The sequence below is a fragment of the Cydia amplana genome, chromosome 14 (assembly GCF_948474715.1).
Source record: "Cydia amplana chromosome 14, ilCydAmpl1.1, whole genome shotgun sequence".
Lineage (NCBI taxonomy): Eukaryota > Metazoa > Arthropoda > Insecta > Lepidoptera > Tortricidae > Cydia > Cydia amplana.
The window spans coordinates 17,504,038-17,526,771 of NC_086082.1; the positions used below are offsets into that span (position 1 = coordinate 17,504,038).

Sequence of the window (22,734 nt, forward strand, 5' to 3'; positions counted from 1 at the left end):
CTGCTCCTACCATCTGCTGCCGGAGAGCCACCGCCCGGCGGGGCTGCCCGCGGTAACTATCACTATACAGCTGGTCGGGAACCTGTCGTCCTCGTGCGGCGCGCTGGACCTGCCGCTCCCGCTGCCGCTGCCGCTCGTGCTGCTGCCGCTGCCGCCCTCCTCCTGCTCCTACCATCTGCTGCCGGAGAGCCACCGCCCGGCGGGGCTGCCCGTGGTAACTATCACTATACAGCTGGTCGGGAACCTGTCGTCCTCGTGCGGCGCGCTGGACCTGCCGCTCCCGCTGCCGCTGCCGCTCGTGCTGCTGCCGCTGCCGCCCTCCTCCTGCTCCTACCATCTGCTGCCGGAGAGCCACCGCCCGGCGGGGCTGCCCGTGGTAACTATCACTATACAGCTGGTCGGGAACCTGTCGTCCTCGTGCGGCGCGCTGGACCTGCCGCTCCCGCTGCCGCTGCCGCTCGTGCTGCTGCCGCTGCCGCCCTCCTCCTGCTCCTACCATCTGCTGCCGGAGAGCCACCGCCCGGCGGGGCTGCCCGTGGTAACTATCACTATACAGCTGGTCGGGAACCTGTCGTCCTCGTGCGGCGCGCTGGACCTGCCGCTCCCGCTGCCGCTGCCGCTCGTGCTGCTGCCGCTGCCGCCCTCCTCCTGCTCCTACCATCTGCTGCCGGAGAGCCACCGCCCGGCGGGGCTGCCCGTGGTAACTATCACTATACAGCTGGTCGGGAACCTGTCGTCCTCGTGCGGCGCGCTGGACCTGCCGCTCCCGCTGCCGCTGCCGCTCGTGCTGCTGCCGCTGCCGCCCTCCTCCTGCTCCTACCATCTGCTGCCGGAGAGCCACCGCCCGGCGGGGCTGCCCGTGGTAACTATCACTATACAGCTGGTCGGGAACCTGTCGTCCTCGTGCGGCGCGCTGGACCTGCCGCTCCCGCTGCCGCTGCCGCTCGTGCTGCTGCCGCTGCCGCCCTCCTCCTGCTCCTACCATCTGCTGCCGGAGAGCCACCGCCCGGCGGGGCTGCCCGTGGTAACTATCACTATACAGCTGGTCGGGAACCTGTCGTCCTCGTGCGGCGCGCTGGACCTGCCGCTCCCGCTGCCGCTGCCGCTCGTGCTGCTGCCGCTGCCGCCCTCCTCCTGCTCCTACCATCTGCTGCCGGAGAGCCACCGCCCGGCGGGGCTGCCCGTGGTAACTATCACTATACAGCTGGTCGGGAACCTGTCGTCCTCGTGCGGCGCGCTGGACCTGCCGCTCCCGCTGCCGCTGCCGCTCGTGCTGCTGCCGCTGCCGCTCGTGCTGCTGCCGCTGCCGCCCTCCTCCTGCTCCTACCATCTGCTGCCGGAGAGCCACCGCCCGGCGGGGCTGCCCGTGGTAACTATCACTATACAGCTGGTCGGGAACCTGTCGTCCTCGTGCGGCGCGCTGGACCTGCCGCTCCCGCTGCCGCTGCCGCTCGTGCTGCTGCCGCTGCCGCCCTCCTCCTGCTCCTACCATCTGCTGCCGGAGAGCCACCGCCCGGCGGGGCTGCCCGTGGTAACTATCACTATACAGCTGGTCGGGAACCTGTCGTCCTCGTGCGGCGCGCTGGACCTGCCGCTCCCGCTGCCGCTGCCGCTCGTGCTGCTGCCGCTGCCGCCCTCCTCCTGCTCCTACCATCTGCTGCCGGAGAGCCACCGCCCGGCGGGGCTGCCCGTGGTAACTATCACTATACAGCTGGTCGGGAACCTGTCGTCCTCGTGCGGCGCGCTGGACCTGCCGCTCCCGCTGCCGCTGCCGCTCGTGCTGCTGCCGCTGCCGCCCTCCTCCTGCTCCTACCATCTGCTGCCGGAGAGCCACCGCCCGGCGGGGCTGCCCGTGGTAACTATCACTATACAGCTGGTCGGGAACCTGTCGTCCTCGTGCGGCGCGCTGGACCTGCCGCTCCCGCTGCCGCTGCCGCTCGTGCTGCTGCCGCTGCCGCCCTCCTCCTGCTCCTACCATCTGCTGCCGGAGAGCCACCGCCCGGCGGGGCTGCCCGTGGTAACTATCACTATACAGCTGGTCGGGAACCTGTCGTCCTCGTGCGGCGCGCTGGACCTGCCGCTCCCGCTGCCGCTGCCGCTCGTGCTGCTGCCGCTGCCGCCCTCCTCCTGCTCCTACCATCTGCTGCCGGAGAGCCACCGCCCGGCGGGGCTGCCCGTGGTAACTATCACTATACAGCTGGTCGGGAACCTGTCGTCCTCGTGCGGCGCGCTGGACCTGCCGCTCCCGCTGCCGCTGCCGCTCGTGCTGCTGCCGCTGCCGCCCTCCTCCTGCTCCTACCATCTGCTGCCGGAGAGCCACCGCCCGGCGGGGCTGCCCGTGGTAACTATCACTATACAGCTGGTCGGGAACCTGTCGTCCTCGTGCGGCGCGCTGGACCTGCCGCTCCCGCTGCCGCTGCCGCTCGTGCTGCTGCCGCTGCCGCCCTCCTCCTGCTCCTACCATCTGCTGCCGGAGAGCCACCGCCCGGCGGGGCTGCCCGTGGTAACTATCACTATACAGCTGGTCGGGAACCTGTCGTCCTCGTGCGGCGCGCTGGACCTGCCGCTCCCGCTGCCGCTGCCGCTCGTGCTGCTGCCGCTGCCGCCCTCCTCCTGCTCCTACCATCTGCTGCCGGAGAGCCACCGCCCGGCGGGGCTGCCCGTGGTAACTATCACTATACAGCTGGTCGGGAACCTGTCGTCCTCGTGCGGCGCGGCCTGGTCCGCTGCCGCTGCCGCTCGTGCTGCTGCCGCTGCCGCCCTCCTCCTGCTCCTACCATCTGCTGCCGGAGAGCCACCGCCCGGCGGGGCTGCCCGTGGTAACTATCACTATACAGCTGGTCGGGAACCTGTCGTCCTCGTGCGGCGCGCTGGACCTGCCGCTCCCGCTGCCGCTGCCGCTCGTGCTGCTGCCGCTGCCGCCCTCCTCCTGCTCCTACCATCTGCTGCCGGAGAGCCACCGCCCGGCGGGGCTGCCCGTGGTAACTATCACTATACAGCTGGTCGGGAACCTGTCGTCCTCGTGCGGCGCGCTGGACCTGCCGCTCCCGCTGCCGCTGCCGTCGTGCTGCTGCCGCTGCCGCCCTCCTCCTGCTCCTACCATCTGCTGCCGGAGAGCCACCGCCCGGCGGGGCTGCCCGTGGTAACTATCACTATACAGCTGGTCGGGAACCTGTCGTCCTCGTGCGGCGCGCTGGACCTGCCGCTCCCGCTGCCGCTGCCGCTCGTGCTGCTGCCGCTGCCGCCCTCCTCCTGCTCCTACCATCTGCTGCCGGAGAGCCACCGCCCGGCGGGGCTGCCCGCGGTAACTATCACTATACAGCTGGTCGGGAACCTGTCGTCCTCGTGCGGCGCGCTGGACCTGCCGCTCCCGCTGCCGCTGCCGCTCGTGCTGCTGCCGCTGCCGCCCTCCTCCTGCTCCTACCATCTGCTGCCGGAGAGCCACCGCCCGGCGGGGCTGCCCGTGGTAACTATCACTATACAGCTGGTCGGGAACCTGTCGTCCTCGTGCGGCGCGCTGGACCTGCCGCTCCCGCTGCCGCTGCCGCTCGTGCTGCTGCCGCTGCCGCCCTCCTCCTGCTCCTACCATCTGCTGCCGGAGAGCCACCGCCCGGCGGGGCTGCCCGTGGTAACTATCACTATACAGCTGGTCGGGAACCTGTCGTCCTCGTGCGGCGCGCTGGACCTGCCGCTCCCGCTGCCGCTGCCGCTCGTGCTGCTGCCGCTGCCGCCCTCCTCCTGCTCCTACCATCTGCTGCCGGAGAGCCACCGCCCGGCGGGGCTGCCCGTGGTAACTATCACTATACAGCTGGTCGGGAACCTGTCGTCCTCGTGCGGCGCGCTGGACCTGCCGCTCCCGCTGCCGCTGCCGCTCGTGCTGCTGCCGCTGCCGCCCTCCTCCTGCTCCTACCATCTGCTGCCGGAGAGCCACCGCCCGGCGGGGCTGCCCGTGGTAACTATCACTATACAGCTGGTCGGGAACCTGTCGTCCTCGTGCGGCGCGCTGGACCTGCCGCTCCCGCTGCCGCTGCCGCTCGTGCTGCTGCCGCTGCCGCCCTCCTCCTGCTCCTACCATCTGCTGCCGGAGAGCCACCGCCCGGCGGGGCTGCCCGTGGTAACTATCACTATACAGCTGGTCGGGAACCTGTCGTCCTCGTGCGGCGCGCTGGACCTGCCGCTCCCGCTGCCGCTGCCGCTCGTGCTGCTGCCGCTGCCGCCCTCCTCCTGCTCCTACCATCTGCTGCCGGAGAGCCACCGCCCGGCGGGGCTGCCCGCGGTAACTATCACTATACAGCTGGTCGGGAACCTGTCGTCCTCGTGCGGCGCGCTGGACCTGCCGCTCCCGCTGCCGCTCGTGCTGCTGCCGCTGCCGCCCTCCTCCTGCTCCTACCATCTGCTGCCGGAGAGCCACCGCCCGGCGGGGCTGCCCGTGGTAACTATCACTATACAGCTGGTCGGGAACCTGTCGTCCTCGTGCGGCGCGCTGGACCTGCCGCTCCCGCTGCCGCTGCCGCTCGTGCTGCTGCCGCTGCCGCCCTCCTCCTGCTCCTACCATCTGCTGCCGGAGAGCCACCGCCCGGCGGGGCTGCCCGTGGTAACTATCACTATACAGCTGGTCGGGAACCTGTCGTCCTCGTGCGGCGCGCTGGACCTGCCGCTCCCGCTGCCGCTGCCGCTCGTGCTGCTGCCGCTGCCGCCCTCCTCCTGCTCCTACCATCTGCTGCCGGAGAGCCACCGCCCGGCGGGGCTGCCCGTGGTAACTATCACTATACAGCTGGTCGGGAACCTGTCGTCCTCGTGCGGCGCGCTGGACCTGCCGCTCCCGCTGCCGCTGCCGCTCGTGCTGCTGCCGCTGCCGCCCTCCTCCTGCTCCTACCATCTGCTGCCGGAGAGCCACCGCCCGGCGGGGCTGCCCGTGGTAACTATCACTATACAGCTGGTCGGGAACCTGTCGTCCTCGTGCGGCGCGCTGGACCTGCCGCTCCCGCTGCCGCTGCCGCTCGTGCTGCTGCCGCTGCCGCCCTCCTCCTGCTCCTACCATCTGCTGCCGGAGAGCCACCGCCCGGCGGGGCTGCCCGCGGTAACTATCACTATACAGCTGGTCGGGAACCTGTCGTCCTCGTGCGGCGCGCTGGACCTGCCGCTCCCGCTGCCGCTGCCGCTCGTGCTGCTGCCGCTGCCGCCCTCCTCCTGCTCCTACCATCTGCTGCCGGAGAGCCACCGCCCGGCGGGGCTGCCCGTGGTAACTATCACTATACAGCTGGTCGGGAACCTGTCGTCCTCGTGCGGCGCGCTGGACCTGCCGCTCCCGCTGCCGCTGCCGCTCGTGCTGCTGCCGCTGCCGCCCTCCTCCTGCTCCTACCATCTGCTGCCGGAGAGCCACCGCCCGGCGGGGCTGCCCGTGGTAACTATCACTATACAGCTGGTCGGGAACCTGTCGTCCTCGTGCGGCGCGCTGGACCTGCCGCTCCCGCTGCCGCTGCCGCTCGTGCTGCTGCCGCTGCCGCCCTCCTCCTGCTCCTACCATCTGCTGCCGGAGAGCCACCGCCCGGCGGGGCTGCCCGTGGTAACTATCACTATACAGCTGGTCGGGAACCTGTCGTCCTCGTGCGGCGCGCTGGACCTGCCGCTCCCGCTGCCGCTGCCGCTCGTGCTGCTGCCGCTGCCGCCCTCCTCCTGCTCCTACCATCTGCTGCCGGAGAGCCACCGCCCGGCGGGGCTGCCCGTGGTAACTATCACTATACAGCTGGTCGGGAACCTGTCGTCCTCGTGCGGCGCGCTGGACCTGCCGCTCCCGCTGCCGCTGCCGCTCGTGCTGCTGCCGCTGCCGCCCTCCTCCTGCTCCTACCATCTGCTGCCGGAGAGCCACCGCCCGGCGGGGCTGCCCGTGGTAACTATCACTATACAGCTGGTCGGGAACCTGTCGTCCTCGTGCGGCGCGCTGGACCTGCCGCTCCCGCTGCCGCTGCCGCTCGTGCTGCTGCCGCTGCCGCCCTCCTCCTGCTCCTACCATCTGCTGCCGGAGAGCCACCGCCCGGCGGGGCTGCCCGCGGTAACTATCACTATACAGCTGGTCGGGAACCTGTCGTCCTCGTGCGGCGCGCTGGACCTGCCGCTCCCGCTGCCGCTGCCGCTCGTGCTGCTGCCGCTGCCGCCCTCCTCCTGCTCCTACCATCTGCTGCCGGAGAGCCACCGCCCGGCGGGGCTGCCCGTGGTAACTATCACTATACAGCTGGTCGGGAACCTGTCGTCCTCGTGCGGCGCGCTGGACCTGCCGCTCCCGCTGCCGCTGCCGCTCGTGCTGCTGCCGCTGCCGCCCTCCTCCTGCTCCTACCATCTGCTGCCGGAGAGCCACCGCCCGGCGGGGCTGCCCGTGGTAACTATCACTATACAGCTGGTCGGGAACCTGTCGTCCTCGTGCGGCGCGCTGGACCTGCCGCTCCCGCTGCCGCTGCCGCTCGTGCTGCTGCCGCTGCCGCCCTCCTCCTGCTCCTACCATCTGCTGCCGGAGAGCCACCGCCCGGCGGGGCTGCCCGTGGTAACTATTCTGATAAGACTAAAGAAGTCTAGGCGATTCTTCGAATATTATAGGCATACCTGTCCTAAGCTAAAAGTTAAAAGCGTTTGAATTATATTATCGTTAGTACATACTTTAATATAAAAATAGAAAAAAATAGGCCCTGCTTACCGAGCACATTCCGTGTAACTTCCAGCAGGGTCTCGGCGCCGCGTGCTGCTCGTCGGAGTCTGCCGGCTCGTCCGAGGAGGAGCGCGCCTCGCCCCCGCCCGGGCCCTCCGCGCCGGCCCGGGAGCCCTACCGCCGGCCCGACTCCAGCTCCGACGCCGACGACTGAGGATAACATCTTTAACCTGAACGAGGTTTTATTTTACTACCGGAGCGATATTGACGTACCGCGGCTGTCTTCGCAGGATCTTTTATGTCCCAGTCTGAGCCGAGGACGGCCGTCTTAAGTAAAGGTGAGTACGTTTAAGGTGTATTTGCTTAAGACGGCTGTCTTTCTTAGTTATTATTATGTAGTTCCGTGACAAAGCCGTCTTCGTAGGGGCGCGGGGCTGAGCCCCCGCCGGGGCTCTCAAAATAAACCTGAGACCCATGAGAGCCTCCTCCGAAAATCGAAATTTGGCGGTAGGCCCTCTGAATCTGTCCCTTATCTAATCAATGGAGGTCTCAGTCTGGAAATAGTGCCAGATGTGTTTGCGTAACTCAAGTGTTTTGCGTAACACGGTGTATTTACGTCGTCGGCCTAAAATGTCATAAGTAGTCGTTAGATATTTTTCCTTGTATAAAATACGAAGTGTTTTTTTCTTTAGTCATATTTTACCTAATTGAACTAGTTATAGCTGGTCGAGCGGATCTTGTCAGTAGAAAAAGGCGGCAAATTTGAAAAATGTAGGCGCAAAGGGATATCGTCCCATAGACAATTTGAATTTCGCGCCTTTTTTACTGACAAGATTTGCTTGACCAACTATAACTTATAGGTAATTTATCCAAACACACATATTGATTTCATACAGGTAAAATTTGGATAAAGAAAAATAACTTAAATCTATAGAAATACTTTTTATATAATTATTATACGTAAATAATAAAATACATAGTAGGGAAAAGAATCTCACAGCGTCGAGTTTCCACCAGAAACCTAACTGGGAGGAAATACCAAAGGATTTAAACCTAGGTGTTTAATTGGCGGCAGATGACAACCCATTAACCACTTAATTTTCCACGCCTTATAACGCCATCTACTTCAGCCGACTTGCAATGTTTTACGCATCTCTACGCGGAGTAGTATAATTTTGTCTAAGATATGAACAATCGTTTTATACACTTAAATACGAAATCGGGTAGATCGTGTGGTGTTGGTCTGAAGCCTCGACGCTCTAACTCACATTCCTGTTGCATTTGATTGTATCCTTTTATTGTGTAAGTGTTATATTGTGTTAAAAGTGTTAAAACTGTGCTCTGTACACCGCAACCATTTTCAAGTTGCGAAATCTTTGGAGCGAAACATTTAATTGGTCTAATGTGACATTTTTACTGGCGAATCCCAATATAGGTAACTTGAGACTCCGGTGCCGTTAGGATAGATGTCGCTATGCCTATTGACCACATATAAAAATAATAGTGTATAAGTACACGACTTACGAGTATTGTTGTGAGTGTGATACTTACTACTCTTTGGTGTAGCTCACTAAGGTACTTTATCTCAAGCCCTGGTAAAATTAAACTTGAATTCCATGTTTTGCTCCAAAATTCGTTTTTGGAAGGTGCGACTGGAAAGAAACTGCCAAGTTACCTACGAACAAATGTATAGGGTAAATCGCGTATAACTGACCATCTCGCAGGATACAAGTGCGAAAAAAAGGAAATTCGCAACGAGTGGCAATAAATGTTGTTTTAAATCGACACAAGTTGCGAATTACCTATTTGCACGTGTATCGTACACAGCGTTTTACAGTACATATGGCCCTTAAAATTTCCGACATAGGCACGTAAAGTGCTAATTATCGCACTAGTGTGGTAAAGTAGCACTAGTATACTGTAAAATATCTAAATTTATTCTGAGCATACAAAAATAGCCAGGTATTTATGATGGTCTGTTATTATACTTCGTTTTTTTTAGGATTAGAAATTTGGTAAACAATCTTGATGTGTCTTTTAATTGAAAAACACATTTTAAAAATAAGTTACGGTAAATATGTAACAATTATGAATCTAATACGATCTTTTATAGTCTTCTGCTTTCATAAGTAATAGTTATTGATTTTTAAAAAGTGTTTTTCAATTAAAAGACACATCAAGATTGTTTACCAAATGTCTAATCCTAAAAAAAAAGTAGTATAATGATTTACCCTTTTAGTCGTACTTTAGTACCTACCTACATTGCTCACCCGCAAGTGGCAGTGCTTGACAATAATTGTTAGTCATTATGTTTAATAGCGAAGTCAATGAGGTAAGTGTGCTAGAATGTCTAATACCCACTGCCTAACTATTTAGGATTACAGTAGGGCCTTGATAATCCGTACATAGGCTAATCCGAACGTCGCTGTAATCCGAACTGCCGAGTGACCCCTTTCTCTGAACTGACGATGAGATCATAGCCCAACTTTCGCAAGAGACTGATGAATCTGAATGTGACGAGTCTTTTATTGACGATTCCTCGGCTCTTCATCTCAAACAAATTCCCCACTCGCAAGATATATCGGCATTGACCGCCGCCAGTCCATAATATGGACTGGGCTGACGAATGATGCTACGTAATTTGAGGGACAAACAAGTAGTCAATGCCGATATCCATATCTCTATGATAGGTCTAACCTAACCTAAATCAAAGATACATTGACTTGAGTAAGATGCGTAAAATCTAAGACAATTTCGTGCTTCGAATTTGACAGGTAAACAAGATGGGGCTGTACAACTATACATTTTGCGATAACTCCTGATTGTCAAAACTTGAAACGTTGACGTTTGACAATTCAGTGACCGCCAAACAGATGGCGCAGTACAGCGCCATCTGTTTTGGATGTCAAACTAAAGGCTTGGCCAGACACAGAGCGCGACGCAGCGACGCGTCCGCGCCGCGCGACCGCGGCACATGCTAACAGGTTACCGACGTCAAACAGACTGCGTCCCGCCGGTATCACGCCCCACTTCTGTCGCGCCCCGCGCCGCGCGGCCCCTTGCGTCCGCGCAGCGCTGCGCCGCGCGGACGCGGCGGGACGCGGCGGGCCGCCGCGTTGCGCTGGGTCACATCAGTCGGATCGGACGTTAGGCAGCGAGCGGTGGCGCGCGGCCGCGCCGCGTTCCCGCGCGGCCGCGCCGCGTTCGCGCGCGCGATGAGGGCGTGTTGAGAGCGCGGTCCGCGCGCGCCCTGTTTGAACAGTCATCGCGTCGGCATCACGCGGCGCGGACGCGGCGCTGCGTCGCGCCAAGTCGCGCTCTGTGTCTGGCCAAGCCTTAAGGGGCACGTTTTTTTCTTACACTTTACCATTCTATTACAATCAGTTCTCTTTGCCTAAATCTACCTTTATCAGCATCAGCACCACATTTTGTAAACTGTAGTGAATATTTTAAGGTATGGTAATAGCGTCTGGTGTATTAAGGTTAGTAATATACTTGAAATTATGTACCTAATGAAATAACCTATTATTTTTGTCGAGATCGAATAATAATGCTCTGTTCCCTAGGCTGCGTTTCCACCTTAGATGTGCGAGGATGCGCAGCGAGGAATGCATGTGGTTGTTAAGAGCCCATCAACGTGCACACTAGCGCCACTGCTAAATAATTGTGATTATTTAATTTAACGAAGATACAGTACGTAGCGGCCCCCTTTTTAGGGTTCCGTAGCCAAATGGCAAAAAACGGAACCCTTATAGATTCGTCATGTCTGTCTGTCTGTCTGTCTGTCTGTCTGTCTGTCTGTCTGTCCGTCTGTCCGTCCGTATGTCACAGTCACTTTTCTCCGAAACTATAAGAACTATACTGTTGAAACTTGGTAAGTAGATGTATTCTGTGAACCGCATTAAGATTTTCACACAAAAATAGAAAAAAAACAATACATTTTTGGGGTTTCCTATACTTAGAACTGAAACTCAAATTTTTTTTTTCGTCAAACCCATACGTGTGGGGTATCTATGGATAGGTCTTCAAAAATGATATTGAGGTTTCTAATATCATTTTTTTCTAAACTGAATAGTTTGCGCGAGAGACACTTCCAAAGTGGTAAAATGTGTCCCCCCCCCCCCCCCCCTGTAACTTCTAAAATAACAGAATGATAAAACTAAAAAAAATATATGATGTATATTACCATGTAAACTTCCACCGAAAATTGGTTTGAACGAGATCTAGTAAGTAGTTTTTTTTTAATACGTCATAAATCGCCTAAATACGGAACCCTTCATGGGCGAGTCCGACTCGCACTTGGCCGCTTTTTTTTTAAATATCTTTCGTTAAATTTAAATAATCACGATTATTTAGCAGTGGCGCTAGTGTGCACGTTGATGGGCTCTTAAGAATAAGAACCCTCTCCGTTCAGCGCAGCTCTATTGGACAATATAATATTATATTGGTTCTTTACAAATACAGCCCTCGCTATGTATCCTGGCACTTCTCTGTACGGTTACCATCAGTTTGTCACTGACATAAACGCCGTCGAAAACGTAATTTACTTTCTATACATCCCGTTTGCACTAATATGCGAGTGCGAGCGAGGTGTATAGAAAGTAAATTACGTTCTCGACGGCGTTTATGTCAGTGACAAACTGATGGTAACCGTACTGGTGGAAACACAACCTAAAGAAGGATGAAGTCATAGCTTAAGAGAATTTATAAATTAGAACGTAATTCAGTGTCTGCCATCTGTCGGTTTGTTACTGTATTTTACTATTCGAGTGCTAGTGTAGTTATTTTTGTATTAGCTAGTTAATTGTAGAGATTTCAACAATAAATGTCGATATTTAATTCTTGAGTTTCAGTTTTTCTTACAACCTGTCCTAAAGAGTTTTGCTGTAATATCGTCGGGTTAATAGCGCTAGACGGTTAGCGCCACTTGCACCATCCCACTAACCCGGGGTTAACCGGTTAAGCCGTTTACCCGGTGTCAAATTGTACTGGTAACCATGGCAACTCCAGGTTTAAGCGGTTAACCCCGGGTTAGTGAATGGGGCAAATTGCCCTAATTGTACTATAGTTCGTTTTTTTTAGCATTAGAAAGAAGTTGAAAGAAGGTAAGCGATTTTGACATGTCTTTTAATTGAAAAACACTTTTTAAAAATCAATAACTATTACTTATGAAAACAGAAGACTATAAAAGATCGTATTAGATTCATAATTGTTACATATTTACCGTAACTTATTTTTAAAATGTGTTTTTCAATTAAAAGACACATCAAGATTGTTTACCTTATTTCTAATCATGGTATAATAATATACTCCGCCTGGTACTCTCTTCCGAGATTCGCGAATGACCTAACTGGCACTTGCCTACGTCATCATGCTGTTTACAGGTTCTCAAACTTTAAAATGTGGGAGAATTTTAACCAACAGTGAAAATTATTTTAACGGCATTAATTTTAAGTTATTCATGTAGAAACATAGTAAAATAAAACAAATCTATACTGCACTTTTCACTCCTACTCTTACAGTTCCGAATAGAGCAGCCAACCATTTTCGTAACAAAACATTAATTACGAAGCTTACGACGTGAAAAGTTTGGAAAACACTGCGACTGCTAACACTGAGCGAGAAGGAAATAACAATTAACACGCGTTCGACAAGGACGGTCGGTCAGGGACAAAATGGCGGATTGTCAAATGTGACAGCGCTATCCTGTGTTGCCAGTAGTGTAAACAGAATTACCCGAACGTCTGAAATTTCTTTCGTGAATCGGAAGATATTGCTAACGAATAATTAAAAATGACGTGTTATTGTAAAATTTAAGATAAAATACATATAAATGAAAATTATTAAATTATAAAGAAATAAATTAACTTATTAACCATAGATATAATGTACCCATGTAACATGTTATGTTGAAATAAAGTGGCAATGTTATTGTGACGTAGGCAAGTGACACTCTGGGAAGAGAAGACCATGTTTTATTAGACCATGATTTCTAATGCTAAAAAAACGAACTATAGGTAAACATTTTTTTAATGTTAGTAAATGCCATGATTTTTATGGTGGTGTCGAAACTTGGTCAGAATTTCAGTCGCCTGAAGTAAACATGCTCGAGTAGAGTAAACGCGTACCAAGTACCTACCTACTTTACTGGACAAAGGTGTTTTAATAGCGGCTTTGTGTCCCGACGAGGCTACGCATATAATAAACGCGTGTTTGGATACGTTAGATTGCAACATTGTTTAAGTAGGTAGCAGTGGCGGAGCGTCCATAGAACTCGATTCCCATCGGCTTGCCTATTTTTAGAGACATCTGAGCCTTTATTCTAGAAATTCTAAAGAAACAGCAAGCCAAACTTCGGCTTACCTAGTGAACATTTTTAGGATAAGTTCCCAATTGAGGTGTTTTTGAGTTTGAGGCATTTCAGTGAGGAACTACTTATGGGAGTTGTTCAAAATACCTTAATCAACCCAACATACAACAAGTTAAAATAACTGCTTGAGTACGGTTTATATATTTTATTAGTTATTACTTTATACTTACCTACCCTTTTTTTTAACGATGTGGTAATGCTGTTACGCATACCCCCTGTCGGCGGTTATGTGGGACTCCCATCTCTCATTCCTTTCTCTTAGCGAGAAAAGGTGGGAGACGTCCTACCCACTAAACCCACATCGGCTTTACCCGCATTTCCGTATGGACGCCACGCCCCCGACATACCAGCTAGCTTAGGCTGGGTCAACCGCACCAGAACGAAGTTCTGGGACATTTTATCCGATGCGTGTCTTTCAGACGGAACTCACTCCGTGTCCTAATTCCTGCTCCCATAAAGAGCTCCACACACCTTGAACAAATTGCCTAGAATTAATTGTAGGTATGTTGTGATTGCATACAGTCTTGCTGCAAACCTGCAGCATGCAAGCAGGTGTGTTAGTGAATGGGCAACCGCAACAGGTGCCGCGCGGGGAGCGCCTGCCATCAGTCGCCGCGCGACCGCCGAGCACGGACGTGCCGCCGCGAGTGAAGTGCATCACGAAAAACAAGTGAAGTGAACAACAGTGAGTTACTGTGGTTTATACCTACTGCTGCTGCAGCTAACACTGTTTATGCACACAGTAAGTAAAGACTAAAAACTTTGTTTGATGTAGTTTTAATGTAACGGTAGGGCTATTAAGGCTTATGGTACCGTTGTTGAGTGCACGAAACTATTGCGGAAAGCGTAGTGGTCAGATCCGCTAAATTGCTTGGAAAAAATGTAGTGGTAGTTAACTGGTCATATAAAGTCATGAAGATCGAAGAGATAACGCTAGAGTTAATTTTATTTAAGTACCTACCTACCTACTATCTGAGATTTTCTCAAGTGATGTGTAGTGTAGTGTAGAGGTAGGTAGGCTGTACTAGGTACCTAACTACTGTTATGGTATTATTAAATAATTGTACAACGGGACTTAATCGCGTATCGAAGTTTTAAGATTTACCTCCGACGTTTCGAGGGCGGCGTTGTCCCCGTGGTCTCTGAGAAGATTAAGTCCCGTTGTATAATTTAATAATGTGTAAAAATCGTGAAAGTTTAAATCAGTGGTACTGTTATGGTAGTCACTCACAGCTAGGTACAGTCTGTCTACGGTAATAACCATATAAAAACGGCTCGGCAGACCCTGGGGCCTGCTCGGCAACCTAATCCCAAGAATTGGCGCAGGCACTAGCTAAACAGTTTAACCACCCAACCCCAAACAGAAAACTGAGCTCCACCGCCGCAACTTTAGAATAAATATTGATACCTATGACTCTTCATAAAAAATCTTCCTAAACTCTGTAAAGTGTAAGTATATACTAAGTGTTTGTTGAGCCCAGGCCCAGTGGCAGTAATAAGTCACTTTAACGTTACTTTAAATACAAAATCCACTTGAATCTAGTGTTATTATTGAACCGTAAAGACTAGTGGCAACAATGGCAGTAACCGGCAAAGTGTTCGGTGACATAATGATATTCGTGACACACGAGGGTTCACAATGCATTAGCATATGTACCTACCACAAGTAGTTACCCGCCAAATACAAGATCAATGGGGCAGTGAAAAAGATTTATTAATAATTGGAAAAAACTATAAAGGCTGTAGTGGCAATAACCGACAAAGTGTTCGGTGACATAATGACGTTCGTGACACGCGAGGACTCCACATTAGCATACCACAAGTATACAGGCTGGTTATACTTAAACTCAATACCTAAGTATTTGTTGAGACAAAAGTTCTAGTGGCAGTAAGTCAGTAACCGGCGAAGTGTTCGGTGACACACTTAATGATGTTCGTGACACGCGAGGACTCCACATATTAGCATACCACAAGTATACAGGATAATTATCTCAATGGGACATTGATCGAGCATCTGAGAAGATCCTGAGAATCACAATGGAGGGTGGGCAAATTGGCCTAATGACCAATAAGGACAAGCTATATGTCACTGGATAGCTCATTCTAAGTTCTAATACTTCTACTATGGCAAATAGTCCCAAATCTTTGTGTGAAAAAAGTTATCACCGCAAAAAGTATGTGAGTTTAAACGTGACTGTATAGTTTTTTTCGATACTAAGTTCCTGTGTCGCAGATCATTAAGGTTTTGTTATTGTGGATGATTTGGTGACACGATATTTTAGTTTTTTATTCGTTTTCTTATGTTTTTTTGTGTCATATTTGTTTTTTTTAAACAGAGATTTGACAAGTCTCGTCATAAAAAAAAATGGAGTAGGTAGGTATATAAAAAAACCTTTCCAATGGTATGTCGCTTATTCTTATTGGTTCATAGGCCAGTGTCCATACAAATCTGCCCATCCTCCTTTTATTACTAGAATAGCTATAAATCCGTTCTTAGAAAACGGGAGGACGAACATGGAAACAAGTAAAACGTCTTAGTTAGGTACCTACCTAATCTGTGTTTTTATACCATAAGTACATACTAAAATGGTAGGTCGATTGCCCAATTAGGTACTAACCTATCCAATATATCTAGTTTAGCATTAAAATTATAGTTGGATTGGGAATGTAATGCGACAGATTGGGCGGCCAATCGAACTGCCATGAACGGCGAACTTTGGCAGTTTGTAGTTATTGTAAATATATACGGTTCTATAATGGGATCCTGCTCTACGATTAGACTAATCATTTCCGCGAAACAGCAACAGATTTTACTGGGTTCGATTCCCGCCAAGAAACGTTAAATTAGAAAAAAAAAACTCCATTAAAAATCAGCCTCGTCTTTCCTAAGAATACCAGCTTTATCACCTATATGTATTACTACTCTCTCAGTTACTGATGATTTAATCACGACCCTCAAGTCAACCCATTGAGTGAAACATCACTTCCTTTTCCAAGCGCGGATTCAGCATTCACGTTCAGAGGAGGGGAAATCATTTTCCAAATTTTCAAAATTCTGGGCCCCTTGAAAGACTTGATACCTAGTCGCTGTATAACACAGGTGTGGTGGCCCATTAGGATGAAACATCCTGTATATCTTCAGTTAATTACTTACCTCGTTGCCCGTGTCGGAATCTTTCGGAATGCTGTAAAACGCTATACGTGAAGGACAGTAGACGACGCTTTATGCGGGTTTTGCTTTGTTTGCTGTTTACTATTGTTTTACATCAACTCAGCAGGCTAGCTGTTTTTATTTATCACTTAAGTATCAGACATGATTTAGGTAATTTAACTTATTTACAGTATAATGTATACTAGAGTAATTGACGTGACGGTGAACGAACAATAGGCATGTAAGTACATGAAGAAGACATCGGGTGGTAGAAGAATCCACAGAAGCCGATTGCCCACTGTGATGCGCTTGCAATTGAAATTGAAGTAGTCATCATCTTCCTCGCGTAGTCCCGGCATTTTGCCACGGCTCATGGGAGCCTGGGGTCCGCTTGGCAACTTAACCCAGTAATTGGCGTGGGCACTCGTTTTTACGAAAGCGACTGCCATCTGACCTTCCAACCCAGAGGGTACCTAAGAGGTAGGCCCGTATTGGGATTAGTCCAGTTTCCTCACGATGTTTTCCTTCACCGAAAAGCGACTGGTAAATATCAAATGATACCTTCTAGGTACGTACGTAAGTTCCGAAAAACTCATTGGTAATACGAGCCGGGGTTCGAACCCGCGACCTCCGGATTGCAAGTCGCACGCTCTTACCGCTAGGCGCCCAGCGCTTGAATTGAAATTGAAGTAGTATTCAATAATTATATGTTTTTACCTAAATATCATATTTTTTAATTGCAGCTGCTAGCGGTAGTGCGATGCGGCGTCCGCGGCGCGCGCACACGGCGCGGGTGATCTGCGGCGCGCCATGAGGAAGTTCATGCGCACGCGCAGCGCCGCGCCCGCGCCTCTCGCGCCGCTCCCGCCGCCGACGCCGTACCCGCCCGCCAACGGGCTGAACGGCCACACCAAGACCAACGGCCACGCCAGTAAGTACAACTATGCGCGCGCGCCGCTCCCGCCGTCAACGCCGTACGCCGCCTTCGGATTGAACCTCAGGAAACCTAACGGCCACCCCAGTGAGTACAGCTATCATGCGCACGGGCAGCTCCCGCCGCCGACGCCGTGCCGTACAGCACCAACGGCCACAACAAACCCGACGGCCACGCCAGTCAGTACGGCTCAGTACTGCTGCCTTTCCTCTGAGGCGGAGATGAGTGTAGATGATTGAGAGGAGTCGTGCGGGAATCAACCAATATATGGATTTAATTCAGCGGAGCGGAGAAGAGAACCAATATGCTATTGGTTGATTCCCGCATGTTTCCTCTCATCTCCGCCTCGGTGGAACGACAGCCTACAGCTTCAAGAGTCCGATCCGAGCTTCCACCAGCACCTACAGCGTTGTATGCCTATCAATTACCTATTAATATTCTTTTCATTCATGATGTTGTACCACTTACCGGAGTGTTGCCAAAACCAACAGCGCTGGTAAGTGAGTGGTCCAACATCAAACCTAATAAAAAACTTACATTAAAAGTAGTCTCATTGGTTTAGTCGTATCATGACATAACCAGAATTAGCTGTATACCTAGTTAGTTCAAAGCTGCGGATGGTATGCCGAAAAGTAATAAAAAGTACCTAAGTATACGAGGGCTGTTTGATAAGTATCCGTTTATGAAAAAAATAATCAGTTGTTTTTGTTTATATGCATTTATTTTTCTTCATAGTCTCCTTTTAACTCTATACACTTGTTCCACATATATTCAAGCTTCAATAAACCATTCAAAAAGTATGATTTCGGAAAGTCATTAAAATAGGCCTCTGTGGCGGCAATGACTTCGTCATTTGATCCAAATCGCTTACCACCGAGCCATTTTTTCAGGTTGGGAAACAAAAATAAATCGCATGGGGTCAAATCTGGAGAATACGGGGGGTAAGGCAATAGGGCGTAGCGTAATTGTGTTAATTTAGCCATCACAACTCTAGACGAATGAGCTGGTGCGTTGTCGTGATGAGACAGTACTTTTTTATTTTTTAAATGGGGTCGTTTGTCCTTCAACCCAGCGTCAAATTCATCCAATAAATTGGCATAGTACTGCCCTGTTATCGTTTTCCCCTTTTCTAAGAACTCAATATGTATAATACCCTGCGAATCCCAAAAAACGGTCGCCATGACCTTTCCAGCCGATGGAACGATTTTTGCTATCTTTCGCGCAGGTTCACCCGGTAAAATCCACTGCTTCGACTGCCCTTTCATTTCCGGGGGGTAGTGGTGACCCACGTTTCGTCTACGGTCACGAAACGACGCAGAAACTCCTTCGGGTTACGTTTGAACACGGCCAAACACTGCTCCGAAGTAGTCAGTCGGTTCCGTTTTTGCTCCTCCGTGAGTAAACGCGGCACCCACCTCGCCGATACTGTCTTCATTCCCAATTTTTCTTCTAATATGTTTTGTACCCGCTCGATTGGAACATTTACAGCATCAACGATTTCTCGAAGTTCAATTCGGCGGTCGGCTAAAACGATATTTTCAATTTTCTTAACCATATCGTCTGTAGTCACCTCAATTGGGCGGCCTGGGCGATCCTCATCAAAGACGGTTGTTCTCCCCCGCTTAAACTCGTTAAACCAGTATCTGACGGTTGTCATAGAAGGAGCACATTCATGGTAAACCGCTTGCATTCTTACTTTTATTTCATCACATGTTTTTCCTTCCAAAAACAAGAATCTAATTACAGACCGATACTGCTCTTTCTCCATTTTCACAATTTTAAGTTCACGCTTTCACTAAATCGCTGTCAAATGAGAAAAAAACAAAAGAATGCTGGTTTTTTTTTTAAATTTTCCCACCTCTGAAAAATGGCTTAAAACGATTGTATACATATTTTCGGCCCGTGATATTAATACATTTGGAAAACGGGTACTTATCAAACAGCCCTCGTACAGAGCGATAACGTCCCATTTCAGTTTAGATACTAATACCAACTTTTCCCTTGTCTCTGCTAATACTTAATGAGATAATGAGTGAAGATCGTGTTCGTGTAAATCAATCAATAGGTATGTAAAGTTGTTACTAACACAATGCCAGTCCTATGTACATGCCTTTGAATATTCGATCCACTTTCACGCTTTCCATAACCTTACAGAATCAGAAATCAAACAGTAACGCCCGTAAGATCGCAAGGCGATCTCAACATGCTCCATATTGTTATCTCTCGGCGGATCGCAGTGAAAGCGCCGAAACCGCCGAAACCGAGAGTGCGGGAACTATTGTTGGGTTAGATCTTTGATAAGTCGATCGAGCGGAGTTTATGACTGTTACATGGCAATGTTAAGTGTCAGTTAAAATTATAAGAACACTATTATTTACACACACAATAATAAATCACAGCTTTCATAATAAATTTCAGCTTCCTTATTTTCATCCCCTCATGGCATGATTTCCGGGATAAAAACTATCTGATGTCCTTCCTCAGGACTCAACCAAAGGGATGAGGGATTATACAACGTGTATCTTACTCGCTATTCAAATCAACAGTGTCGCAGGTGATGTGATTTGTTGGACTCACTAAACTACATCTAACTTAGGCCATCAATTTTCAAAGCGCGCACTCAAGACAAGTGTTCGTCAAGTTCAACAATAAACATAGAGACAGACATGCGTGGTCTGAAGACTGAACGGTAATAAAATAAGTAATAAAATAACACTAACATAATGACTGTCGCGTTTCGTGTCATTTGCGATATAAGTAAGTGCCTAATGTTATGTGTGTGGTCTCTGTCTGAACAAAAACTTGCGCTGCCGGGTGCGCGCACGCAGCGCCGCTAATTGTGGTCGTTAGCGGATCCATGTAATAGATAGGTACCTACCGCCAGCTGATGCTGACAGAATTTCTTGTTTATACACTAGTATAATCACAGTTTGTGTAGTTTCTTTCTTTAGATAAATTTTCAGAAATGATTACCTAGATACATATATCTATGTTGGTATTACCAATATTACCATATAATCTGTGGCATTACGGTGAAAGGCGTCTAGTCTAGTCTTTCAAACTTCGACAAAGATGTCACACAGCAGGTACTTGAGAAATTGGAAGTGGAACCACAGTGGCCCGGTATGGTAATGATGATATGTTGAAGCTGGTAGACCGGGGTATGACCCCTTGGCTCGGGCACCGGAGGTCACTTTGGTTAGAGATCTATTACCTACGTATTGTTTCTAAATTAAGTACCTATTATTCTTACGCCTATCTGTCTAACTCTGACTGATGTCAGGTATATTTTGAGAAAGTGATGGCATTTGATACTATGCAAAAAGTTGCTACTCGTGACCCGAATTAGAATAGTGAATTGTGAGTAGAAAGGTCTTTCTTTTCCATTGTTCTATTAAGAGGCAAAGAAGTTTGCTATTCTGTAAAGTTACTTTGCTTTTACGCCTTCCTCTCGGTTTATCCTCTATAGCCGCATTAGCCGCCCAGATACATATAAAATTGTCTCTTGTTTCATTCTAATTATATAGAAAAGCTTAATTTTGACAAATCAAAATTGCTCTTGGCTTGGCAAATATGTCTTTACTAGCTGTTGCCCGCGACTTCGTACGCGTGGATTTGTATATTGGTGGTTATACTTATCTATATTCTACATTAGCTTAGAAAATTATGCAGAAAAAGATCGCAGTAGGACGGTTAATCATTTGTTAATTATTAATATTATACAACGCATGAGACTTGTCTTTCACAACATACGAAGTTCCAAGCCTCTAACTGAATAAAATTGTTCTCGATATAATCCCTCTCAACCCCCTTAGAAGATTTTCATGTCCTCTATTTAATAAAACCTACTACCTAACTACCTATTTACGAAATTTGAAGTTCCTAGCTTTAAATAAAATTTGAACCCTAATATACAAACTTTCAACCCCTTTTTAACCATTTTAGGGGATGAATTTTTAAAAACGCTGAAATTACTTATCTTGTATTCTAATACTTATATGCACTTACTTACTTATACTTGTATATACTTATATACAATGATTCAAGACCCGCACTCAAATAAATGTTTGACCTCCATACAAATTTTCAACCCCTTTTTCACCACCATGGGGATGAATTATCAAAAACTTTGAAATCAGTTTTCTTTTCTTTTAATAAAATACCTTTTTACGACATTTCAAGTTTAAGCTTTAAATAAAATTTGAACCCTTTATAAACATTCAACCCCTTTCGACCCTTTAAGAGATGAATTTTTAAAAACGCTGAAATTACTTTTCTTGTATTCTAATAATATGCCTCTGTACAAAAATTCAAGCCCCGCACTCACAAAAATGTTTGATCTCCATACAAACTTTTTACCCTTTTTCACCACCTTGAGGGATGAATTTTCAAAAACGCAGAAATAAGTTTTCTTGTCTTTTAATAAAATAACCTTTTTACGAAGTCTCGAGTTCCCAGCTTAAAATAAAATTTGAACCCCATACAAATTTTCAACCTGTTCTTAACCCTTCCAAGGGATGTATTTTTAAAAACATTGAAATAAGCTTTCTTGTCTTTTAATAAAATACCTTTTTACGAAGTCTCGAGTTCCTAGCTTAAAATAAAATTTGAACCCCATACTAATTTTCAACCTGTTTTTAACCCTTCCAAGGGATGAATTTTTAAAAACGCTGAAATTACTTTTCTTGTATTCTAATAATATGGCTCTGTACAAAAATTTATGCCCCGCACTCACAAAAATGTTTGATCTCCATATAAACTTTTTACCCCTTTTTCACCACCTTGAGATATGAATTTTCAAAAACGCTGAAATTAGTTTTTTGCCGTTTTAAAATAATACCTTTTTACGAAGTTTCAAGTTCCTAGCTTAAAATAAAATTTGAACCTTATACAAACTTTCAACCCCTTTTTAACCCTGTTAGGGGATGAATTTTACAAAACGCTGAAATTACTTTTCCTGTCTTCTAATAATATTCCCAAATACAAAGATTCAAGTCCCGCGCTCGAAAAAATGTTTGATATCCATACAAACTTTCAACCCCTTTTTCACCACCTTAGGGGATGAATTTTCAAAAACGCTGAAATTAGTTTTCTTTTATTTTAATAATATATCTTTTTACGAAGTTTAAAGTTCCTAGCTTAAAATAAAATTTGAACCCTATACGAACTTTCAACCCCTTTTTAACCCCGTTAGGGGATGAATTTTACAAAACGCTGAAATTACTTTTCCTGTCTTCTAATAGTATCTCCAAATACAAAAATTCAAGTCCCGCGTTCGAAAAAATGTTTGATATCCATACAAACTTTCAACCCCTTTTTCACCACCTTAAGGGATGAATTTTCAAAAACGCTGAAATTAGTTTTTTGTATTTTAATTTAATACCTTTTTGCAAAGTTTCAAGTTCCTAGCTTAAAATAAAATTTGCACCCCAAGACGAACTTTCATCCCCTTTTTAACCCCCTTAGGGGTTGAATTTCCAAAAACGTTGCAACTACTTTTTTTTTGTAATCGGCTATTATGCCTTTTTAAGAAGTTTCAAAGCATTTGTAATGGATTCAAACTTTCAACCCCTGTTTAACCCTGTTAGGGGATGAATTTTCAAAAACGCTGAAATTACTTTTCTTGTCTATTAATAATA

General features: G+C 49.1%; 1 protein-coding gene and 1 long non-coding RNA gene across 3 annotated transcripts in view; one reads left to right on the forward strand and one right to left on the reverse strand.

Annotated features, from left to right (window-relative positions):
- Positions 1 to 22,734, reverse strand: part of LOC134654266 (uncharacterized) — a 290,346-nt gene that overhangs the window by 218,575 nt on the left and 49,037 nt on the right. For both annotated transcript variants that reach the window (XR_010097320.1, XR_010097321.1), the window contains exon 2: positions 10,612 to 10,900. This is a non-coding gene — a long non-coding RNA (uncharacterized LOC134654266). The remainder of the gene's footprint in view (positions 1 to 10,611; positions 10,901 to 22,734) is intronic.
- The window catches only part of LOC134654290 (calpain-A-like), a 37,859-nt gene continuing 28,713 nt past the window's right edge, over positions 13,589 to 22,734 (forward strand). Inside the window, exons 1-2 of the mRNA XM_063509757.1 lie at positions 13,589 to 13,752; positions 16,905 to 17,092. Of these exons, the coding sequence (XP_063365827.1) occupies positions 16,972 to 17,092 (121 nt within the window). The 5' untranslated portion in view covers positions 13,589 to 13,752; positions 16,905 to 16,971. The remainder of the gene's footprint in view (positions 13,753 to 16,904; positions 17,093 to 22,734) is intronic.